Consider the following 10,626-nt stretch of genomic DNA (forward strand, 5'->3'; position numbering starts at 1 on the left):
GTTTATGGGATCCTTGACAGAGTTGAATAATTGTCTGATAGTATTAGCAGGGGTGAATGCTACATTAATGTTATGTTTATTAAGAATTTTAGAGATTTTATCAGTGGTGCCTTTTATGTATGGAAGGGAGACTTGAGGAGTGGATAAATTTTGATTTTTAATATCTTTGTTAATCTTGTTTAGGGATAGGTGCATAGCTTTCTTGATGGTATTTCTATTGTAGCCATTTAGTTCAAACACCTTGTGAAGATGGTTAAGCTCATCATTTAGATGGTCTGCATCAGATATTCTGGCTGCCCTAGTAGTTAAGGTCCTAATGATGCCAATCTTCTGTTTAGGGTGGTGATGGGAATTTGCATGAAGATATCTTTCTGTATGGGTTTTCTTTCTATATGGGTTTTCTTTCTGTATGGGTTTTCATAAATTTATTAAACCTAATAATTAATTCAAGAAATAGAAAAATAAGTAATTAATCTATCCCTGTAAACTTATTAATTAATGAATTAATTAATCAAATTAATAATGTAAATAAATGAATAAACATATTAATAATGAATACATAATTAAATTAATTAATTTGATTAATCAAACAAATTAATTTATTATTTAAACAAATTAATGAATCAATTGAACCAATTATTTAAAATAGAATTAATAAACATAATAATTATTTCTATAGATAATAAAATTATTCGATTAAGCTATCCCCTTGAATAAATTAATTAATTAATTAAAAATAATAATAATAATAATAATAATAATAAATAATTTAATTAATTGATTAAATAAAAAGATAAGAGCCGACCTATTTTCTTATTTCTTTTGTTTAATAACTTATATATATACCCTAATTTTTGCTCTTGGATACATCATTATGATTTTAAGAATATCTATTGACGCATTCTCCCCTGATGATGGACTCACTTGGTAGTCCGAAACGTTGGGTTCATAAAACTCTACAACAGGTCATTCCTCTTCTACCTAAAACTATCCTCACCTGTATGGATTCATTATTTAAAGACATGGATCAAGCCAAATCTAATCTTAGCCATTGATTAGAGATGTAATCTCAGTCGTTGAAGGACCAACAGGAAAAGTATAAGAGGAGGCTTGAGGGTCAGTTGGAGAACACAACACAGTGATCAGTCATTCGATTTTCTAGAGCAAGGTTTGCTAAGTGAAATCGAATCAGTGATTAGTTTGCAGCGAGGGGCAGTGAATACAAGGCAAAGAGGCAGAGACAGTGCCGGAAGACCAACCAAGAGGCAGAGAGGCAGACGCAGAGCCAGAGGGAGCCATGCAGAGGTAGCAGAGACTGCGCAGAGACCAGAAGGGCCTGTGTCATCCACGCAGAGGCTGCAGGAGTAACGCAGTAACGTAGAGAGCCACAAAGGCTGCGGAGAACCTAAGAGGGCTGACGCTGAGGCCAGGAGGGCTAACGCTGAGCTTCAGATTGTAATGGAGAGGGATTTCGTGGAGCAGACTTTCAGAATAACTGCTTCCAAAGAGAGGTATTGCTGCCGGATTTTGTATCTCTATCGGGTGAGTCAGTTTGGCACCCAATGTACTCACAAAAGAGTTGCTTAATAATAAAACCCTCGTAACTACTGCACTGGTTTTCTCAAGTTGGGTTTTTCCGGGGACGTTTGTCCAAAAATAACGGTGTCCCTTCTGTGTTTGTTCATTTCTTTCAGTTGCTGATCTGTAGGTGGTTGAAATTGTACTATGTTTATTTCAGTGTTTATATGGTTAAATAGCTTGTTAGTAATTAAACAAGTACGCAAAATAAATCAGAGAATACAAATAAAACTTCTAACAGGTAATACTTAGAAATTTCAACATCCTCTGACTGGAAAGGTTCATATAAGTTGATCTGACATGCATTCACATCATGAATGCTGAAATAACATGAAAGAACCAACTTGTGTGATGATATATGGCCTATTCCTGATTGGTTTGAGCTTGTGATTGCGAAAAGGCCGTCCAAGAGAAGCCAAAACTCTGCCACCAGCCTAAGAAAGTGGAGGTACTCGATATCGACCATGGAGTGTCCTGTGCTTGGCTTGTGTTTGTTGGGGTATATCATGGATTCTAGCATGGACTTTGGCCAAGTTATGCAGAAATGAAGAAGCCTAATCTTGCTCCCTTTTCTAGTGGGATGTGTATGGAGAAGAAAGTGCAACTGAGAGTTCATAAGGAGAAAAAGGATGAAAACCATAAGAGACTGCAAAAGGAGTGTTATGTGTAGACATGAGTCACCTTGTTATAGCTATGCTGCGAAACATGCAAGTAATTGTCTCATTGTTTTTTTGGTTAATGTGGTAGACGTAAAGAGCATGGTCAAGCTCCTATTGACTAGCTCAATCTATACATCAGTTTAAGGGTGAAAAGTGGAGGAAAACCTCAACTGACAGTCAAGAAGGTTCCATAAGGCCCTTTAGAATTCCATATGACTGCATGAATAACACCACAATAGACATATAATTGGAGAGAATAATAAATGTCACATATACTCATGATAGGCAGCAAATAATAATGATAGATAAGCTTAAGACTAAAACCCCAAAAGCGGCTGTCTTATCATTTTCTTTATGCCTCGAGGAAACTGCCCTTAATGGGCATTCCCTTTCCAAAAAAGTATATAGTTCAGGTCTGGTTGTGGAGTGACACATCTTCTAATAGTGGGATCAGAAATTCTTCTAAAAGTGAAGTACTTGAACCATGGGTGGAACTCTCTATTAGGCTATAGACATTTGAAATAGAAAACCATGTCCATGCTGCATGGGAAATGACCTGAAGTAGTTGTGTAGCATGGGGCACAAGCACTGGTACGGTACCCATTACTTCCTTGATAATAGTTTGAAACAGCACATATTTTCTGGATGTTTTGTAACTACATAAAAATCTTGTATTCTACACGATGGAGATTTACCCACTCGGTCACTAACGTATCTTGCGGCAAAGAGATGATTGAATCCTCAACACAGCCAAGGAAGGATCGAAGAGAACACATTGAAGTTGGGAAGCTCTAAGATGGCAATGTGGATTATGCAATTTGTGCTTCTTGTTAGTAGATGATGTTGATTCTGTACATGTTTGGATGCAAACTAACAAATGACAAATAAGACCTCTGTTTATTTGAGTACCTTCCTCAAATTAGCAAATGCTAGATCAGTCAACTGGCACAAAAACATCCACCATTTCATACCACCTTTCTGTCTCTTGTGATCACTGCAAAAGGTAGATCCAGAACTGGTTTTGCCTTGGTTTAATATAGAATTGACAATCTTTCCAAGTGTACACAACATTTTCTAATAAATGTGGCATGCAATAAGTTCAATGACATGTCCATATAAATCTAAATATATGACTCGTAAAATAAAACATAGCAAAATTTAATAAACATCAACAAAAACTAAAGAAATCATGATCCTACCTCTGCAATTTTGAGCTAAAGGTTTGGAATCCTTCACTTGCACACCAAATTTCTCGATAAAGTAGTTGACGAGGAGTCTCTTTCATAAGGTCCAAGAGAACCTTTCTTTTTACTTCTTGTGGCCAATCGCGTCGTGAAATGACTTTACGCAAACCTTTTTCTTTTAGTGCTGGAATAATCTTCCCATAGAACATATCACTGGGACGTGGAACAGGTGGGATAGGAGTGTTTACAGCTGCAGTACCACTTGTAGTAGATGTAAACTGAGCATACTGTGCACGCTGCTGCCAAGCTTTGAATATACTATACATGCTTATAAGATTGTCCACCCATTGGATCAGGCCTGCTCGCCCACTTATAGGAGTTACAGAATAGTAGCGAACTGCTAGTGAACGACCCTGTGTATTTTTGCTTGCATGTAACATTCCATTGACAGCTTGCAAAAGCTGCATAATTCTTGCATCAAGTCGCAAATCTTCCCGGCCCTTGAGAAGATAAGTATACCTTTGCCCATCTGAACCCAAAAGAACCAGCTTCTTTGGCTTTGTCTTTGTCGCAAGGATAGTTACCTGTTCACTAAAAGAAGAAATTGTAACTAGGCCTAGAAGATCACTAGCAGAAAATCCTACAGATTCAGACATCGATATCTGTTTCTCAAGGCCAGGCATTGGGGCATCAGAAGAAGCCAGCTGTGCAAGTCGTGGAGCAACGTCACTCAGGTAGACTGATGATTTCTTCTGATGGTTTGCCAAAGATGCAGCAATTATATCAAAAGGTCGCCACATATCTGCAAGGGAAGCAGCAGTTGAAGGAGGGGTCCTGAAATTTGTTATAGCTGCTTTCAGTTGCTCACCATATTCTTTCTGGAACCAAGCCTCATGGGCAGTTTCTGGCATCCGAGATGTGGAAGCTAGACGCCGTTCCAAAGCCACCGCAATTGGTGCCATCATTGCAGAATACTTAGCAGCATTTATCTTTACTTTCTCACTGTGAGTAAGTGTAACGTTCTCTGCCACCCTGGAAACCTCTTCTTTCAGTGTAGCTATGCGTCTCATAACATCTAGAGGTAAACAGAACATGCATCAACAAATGTGAAGCCTTCTTTAAAATGCTAAGCTGAATAAATCTAGGAAAATGTTTTTATGAAATGCAATTTTATGTACTAATAGACCATTAAATCCATTCCACTGTCCAGAAATGAATAAACAATTATATTGCATTTCTATTTCCCAATAAATGAAACATTTTACCAATTCCATTGTGCTATTAGGAAGGAATTTCTGGACTAAAATTATTTGGAACGGAGATTAGCATCAGACAACAAATTTATAAAGTCCCTTGAGGCAAGTTTCAAGTTTGCAGACCACAAAAAATGAGAATAATATATCAGAACAATATCAGGGCTATGCTATATACCAGCCTATCTGCTACAAAAATGTGATGCTTGCTTTGTCTCTCTAGTCTCAAGGATAAAATGCTTCTATCCTTTGTCAAGTCATTTTACAAGTAAAGCACAAAATATCTAAAATATTTGTCACAGGTTTTGATGCAAAGAAACACAGTGATATAGTGACTTTTCACATTCCAAGGCAGATAAAAACAGATTTAGAGTGCCTGAAACAGGGATATTCTACAAAGCTACTACCTGGGAACTGTTTATATTGTACTCCCCAACATGAAAGAAATAATGCATTACAATCTAATTACTTAGTGAACTCAAATAACCAAACCAAATAGGAAAAAGAGTAAAATCCATAAAGGATTTTACTAGTCTATGCTTTGGAGAGATGCAACTTTTTTGACTATTTATTATTATAATGACTACTATGATGTAATGTAGATTTATATACATTACATGCCCTCCCACTTAGAAGATGCTTTGTCCTCAAAACAGTTGAGAGAAAGATATGTCTGTTATTGCTTGTACTTCTACCCTTGATGTTATGCTAGTTGAGGAAACAAGATGGTAAAACTCTTGAAGTCCTGAACAATACTGTCACTATGTCAACATTGAAAAGGGGTCAAACCATGCTAAGGTAATTTTCCTTGGAACTGTATGAAGAGACAATTGGTTAGGGTATTTTTGACTGCAAATTTTAGTTTGACTTTGGAAACAATACAGACTGGAGTCTCAATATTCATGAATGTAAAACGATTCAAATTCGCTAGCTTGGCAAAGAACTTCGATATTACAAATAAAGCCAGCGGCATTGATTTAATTTGGGGAGAGACTGATCACTTATATGATCTTGTAGATTTGTGAAGAGACTAATCACCTACATCATCGTTGATATGATGCTAAGTTATTGATGCATTTGACTTGGAAATATGCTTGAATCCTATGGTGGTGAGATTCGTGGTTGTACCTTATAGGAATAATGATGAGTATCATAAGGATTGTCGAATTCTCTTACGGACATGGAGTTTACTGAGATGATACTCTTGTTTCTGAAGGAAGACCCCTTGTTGAGATTTCTGTCGAAGGTTTTGAGGATGTTTTGGAAAGCTCTTAATGTGGAAATCAAACAAAAGCTAATTGCAAAAGTATGCCTCTCAGAATCAGTAAGCAAATTCATCACAGATTTATTCAAGTAATACTGCAAAGATAGATATTAGTACATTCAACAGTTCTGTGATGTATTCAAAGGACCTTGTAGCATATCAAGTTATCAATACAAGCACAGTGTAAATATGTTTTTGAGCCTCAGATGTGACAGTCAAAATGAAATGAAAGCCTTTCAATTATGACAAGAGAATTGGACCGAGTATGTTGTGGATATTTGGCTTCCTGAAGTTTTGATGTGGGATGTACATTTCCTTGACATATGTTCAATAGAATTTTTCCTTGAAATTGCAATCTCTAATGCTGTAAGAGTTATGGTGCCATTACTTGTATGGCAGAAATATGGTTATCACTGAGAAAGATCCTCTCTGAGCCAGAGGGAGATAGAAAGGACATTAAAATGAACATATGCAAGCAGTATTTTAGAGCTGTCTGAATCTAATTGTTGCTATGATGATCTTTTAAAGAAATTATTCAACCTTGAAAAGTTTGCCTTTTAACACAGCCATGAAGATCCTTTGTTAAGTCAGATTAAACATTGAAAGGGATAATATTCAGTTTTGGGAAAAAGGACATTCACAGTGCAAAGGAGGCCAAGTTCTTCATCAGTCTTGCAGACCGAAATTTTCTTGAAGACAAGGACAAAGTATTACTGTTGTTGCAATAATTTTGAAGACGACAAGATACTTGAAAGGCTAAGTCAGTTCCAGAATTGATGATTATCCTTCTAGAATCAGTGGCCAAAAGCCTTATGATTTACTTGGCCAGAGGACCCTGTCATGAATGCAGAAGATATCTTGCACATACTGCTAGTATCGTATTGTTGAGGTTATGATTGGCTGAGATATATTGCTGGTACTAGGGTACCATTGCTTGTTCCTGATGATTGAGCCAGAGGAAAGAGGGTTCTTCACCTTAAAGCAACAAATTAATTTAATACATGACAAAGTTTGTTACAAAGGGTATTTGGAAGTCTTAGGGTTTGTAAACCCTAACCAAGTAGAAGGCCTGGATAAGAAAGCCCTAGGGTTTGTGGATAAAACCCTAGAGATGGACCTATAATAATGTTTCCACTGAAAGAAGAAACACTAGCTCATGCAAGGAAGGAATGACATTATACTTATAATGAGAATGACATTGATAAATTTACAAGATGGATGCAAGAAGGCAAAGATCAAGAGGGAGCTAACATTTCCCTATAATCCTCAAAAAGATAAGTACTTTATATCTCTCTTCTTTGATTATTATTTTTGCTGTTTTACTATTAGCCTCTTGTCATTGTTTCTTTTGCTAGGAAGTAATTGTTCTTCCATGACCTCCTAGTGAGGATTGCAAGTACATAGTGAAGGTTGCCAAGGCTCTGTCAGTGGATGGAAGTAGTAGAAGAACAAAGCAAAGCATGGGACAAGAGGAATCTCCCAGTGTATTGAGAGATATTGTAATACTGAGATCCAAGCTCAAAGGGAGTGGTCAAATCAACAAGTTTAAAGTATACCTTGATTATGCCGAAGAGAAGTCTATGGTGACTTCCAAATAAATCTACAAAATCTAGTGTGCAGCAGATGACAGCATAGAAGCAAGATTTGAGAAGGTTCTCCCAGAAAAAGGGAGAGGATCATGACAAGACATTTGCTCCAATTGTGAGGTACACTTCTATTATAACTATTATCATTGCTTTGAAAATTGCACCAAGTGGATGCAAAGATCGTTTTTCTCAATGAAGTAACTAAGGAGGAAGAAGAGTACATAGAGCAACCTTAGGGCTCTGAGGTACATGAGAATCAGTCTCATGATTGAAGAAGGCATTGTACAATCATAAGCAAACACGTTGGGCTTGGTATTCTTGGATTGAAGGATATCTGATGAGTCTTGGTTAATCTTGTTATTATATGATTTGTTTCTGATGGAAGTTGAAGGACTCATGTGTCAGAGGGAGCAGCTATGGTAGAAAGATTTGCTTCCGTAACAAAGGGAGCAATCGGGGAGCCTTGTTTTAGCTTCAGAGGGAGTTGACCTCTAAGTTCAAAATGATGGACTGTCAAGCTAAGGGAGTAGCCACAATTGCCACAGTAGAATATGTTTCAAAAAGAGCACCCAATTGGGGTAACCATAAAGTATCCATGATAAACCCAATGAAGGAAGTTGATTGGTTTATGGTTGAACCAAGGCATGTGGTTGAACATGTGTTGAAGTACCAGCATGGTACAATTGGTCATGGCACAACCATTTATGGTTTGAGATATGTCTCAAACAGTGAAGTACAGTTGTAAAGATTCACATATTCTAATTGGGTAGAGAGTGCAGAACACAGAAAGAGTTCATCAGGATATTGCTTTAGTTTAGGCTCTATTACGATTTCTTGGATGAGCAAAAGTAGACATCTATCACACTCAGTATTGCAGAGATCGAGTAAATTGTAGCTTGGTTGGCAAGTTGAGAAGCAGTACCTCTTCAGAGACTACTTGCAGGATTGTCTTGATAAGATGCAGGTGACGACCATGATGACAGGTTGAAGCATAGTGAAATCTAGTACCGAGACATGGTAAAGAAGGAAGCAATGCGAATTTAGTACTATTATATAGTCAAGCAGATTGATGACAAAGCCTCTGTCCCGAGATGAATTCTATATACTTCGAGGATAAACTTGGAGTGATTGAGCATCTCTTTCTCAACAAGAGTGATGAAATTGCAGCATCAAGGACAGCCATTCTCCCCAAGTCAGGTTGACCAAGATTAGCGAAAATGGTCCTGAGTATTGATAACATCAAGGACAAACATTCTCCCTGTGTCAAGTGTGTTGATCGGAATTAGGGAGAATGGTCCAACAGAGGACAATCATTATTCCTGTGTCAAGTAGGTTGACCGGAATTATGATGAATAGTCCAAGAGGCCCAAGATCACTTAGTTGAGTGGGTGCCTTCCAGCGTCAAGCTCAAAACACTCCACATAGGATGAGTGAACTCATTTAGCATCAAGCCCAAAATTACTCATATAGAGTGTGAACTTTGGAGATTCACCATGTGTCAATGGTATTGACTAGAATGATGGTGAACCAAGACTAGCCAGTATACCATGTGTTAAATAGACTGGAATTATAGTGACAAGTTGATGCTAATGATGTACCATGTGTCAAGAGTACCGACCAAGATTTGGTGAGAAACAATGTTGCACGAAGCGGGGACGTGAAAGTGTCATTTCCCAAAAATCTAGGAAGCGAAGCGACTTAGAAGTGTGTATATATATATATATATATATATATATATATATATATATATATATTTGCATTTATATTCAAAAAAAACATCCAAAATACCAAATTAGTTGTAGAAAGCATGAAAACATGCATATTTTTACATAAATCAAGATAGATATGGCATCCATGATTCCATTGTACATCAATGATTAATTATTCGAGCATCAACCATCTAGATTCTAGCAATTACAAACATACATCAAATTTTTAAGCGTATCATAAAACATAAAACGTTGAGAAGATAAAATCATCAAACATTCAAGTAACTTATCTAGCAAGTGAGCAATTGTCAACAAGAGTCATGTCCAAAATTCAAATAATAATGTTTACAAAATAGGTCACTTGACCACCACCAAGACTCAAGTACACATTGAAATAGGAAGCGTAAGACAAGAAAGTTCAAATTCACAACAAGACTACAAGTCTAATCTATGACAAAAGTAGTAAACTATGAATATATCTATTAATCTCTCCTCTTTCCACCATGAACAGTACGTGAGCCTCTACATGGTGGCAAAGAAGAAGATGGTGGCTCTGGAAGTTGTGTCAGTGGAACTGATGAAATTGAAGCCCCTGTTGTTGGTGTTGAAGCATGGAACTTGGGAACCAAGGGACCGAATGGGGGTGGCATCTCAACTTGATCATCATCATCTTGGATAAGAGCATCCTCCAGTTTCTCTAATTGCAACACTCCATCCTCCAAATTGGGCTCCTCTAGATTTTTGTCCCAAACCTTAAGGTCTTTACTAGTCTTTGCATCACACTAATGGGACAACAATCGCAAGTTGTAGTGAACATAAACCAAGCTCTTTGCCCGGTCTAAATTTAAATTGTTCCTTTTAACACTATCAATGAAAGAATAAGAGCTCCAATACCTCCCTGTAGAAGAAGTGTTTACCATCTGTGATAGCACCCGCAATGCCAAAGTTTGTAGAAGTGGAGTAGCACTTCCATGCATGTTCCACCACTCAAGAGAAGATAAATTCTCTCGATTTCTAATTGGATGCATGATCCCAAATGGACCAATGCTAAGCGTATAGTTGCTCAAATGTTTCCGTAGCATGGAAGAATCCTCATCAGGGACAAATTTATCTAATGCTTTCATATAACCAAATAGAACCTCTAGATCTAAGTGTGGTTTTCTCCTACTCCCCCCACCCCCCCAAGGTGTTGGTGTTGAAATCCATGATGGATGATAGTATTTAGGAGTCAGAACATATGCTAAGGCATGCAATGGAATGTTTAGCATATCCCATCATTTTTCCACATCTGCACGAATATAATTGTACAAGGTGATATCTCTAGGCTCAACAATGTATTTACTCTGCCCCAACATGCTATCCATTTGCTCATACACCTCCCCAATTATTGGCC

At 37.4% G+C, this 10,626-nt stretch overlaps 1 protein-coding gene across 4 annotated transcripts in view; it reads right to left on the reverse strand.

Annotated features, from left to right (window-relative positions):
• LOC149195477 (uncharacterized) overlaps positions 1-4,492 on the reverse strand; it is a 167,885-nt gene extending 163,393 nt beyond the window's left edge. For all 4 annotated transcript variants that reach the window (XM_089405331.1, XM_089405330.1, XM_089405329.1 and 1 more), the window contains exon 1: positions 3,437-4,492. In XM_089405331.1, coding sequence (XP_089261457.1) covers positions 3,437-4,491 — 1,055 coding nt within the window. In that variant the 5' untranslated portion in view covers position 4,492. The remainder of the gene's footprint in view (positions 1-3,436) is intronic.
• Positions 4,493-10,626: the final 6,134 nt, after the last annotated feature.

Source organism: Pinus tabuliformis, chromosome 2_2 (genome assembly GCF_031772625.1).
Source record: "Pinus tabuliformis cultivar Carrire ecotype Pingquan chromosome 2_2, CPIR1, whole genome shotgun sequence".
NCBI classification, from domain to species: Eukaryota; Viridiplantae; Streptophyta; class Pinopsida; order Pinales; family Pinaceae; genus Pinus; species Pinus tabuliformis.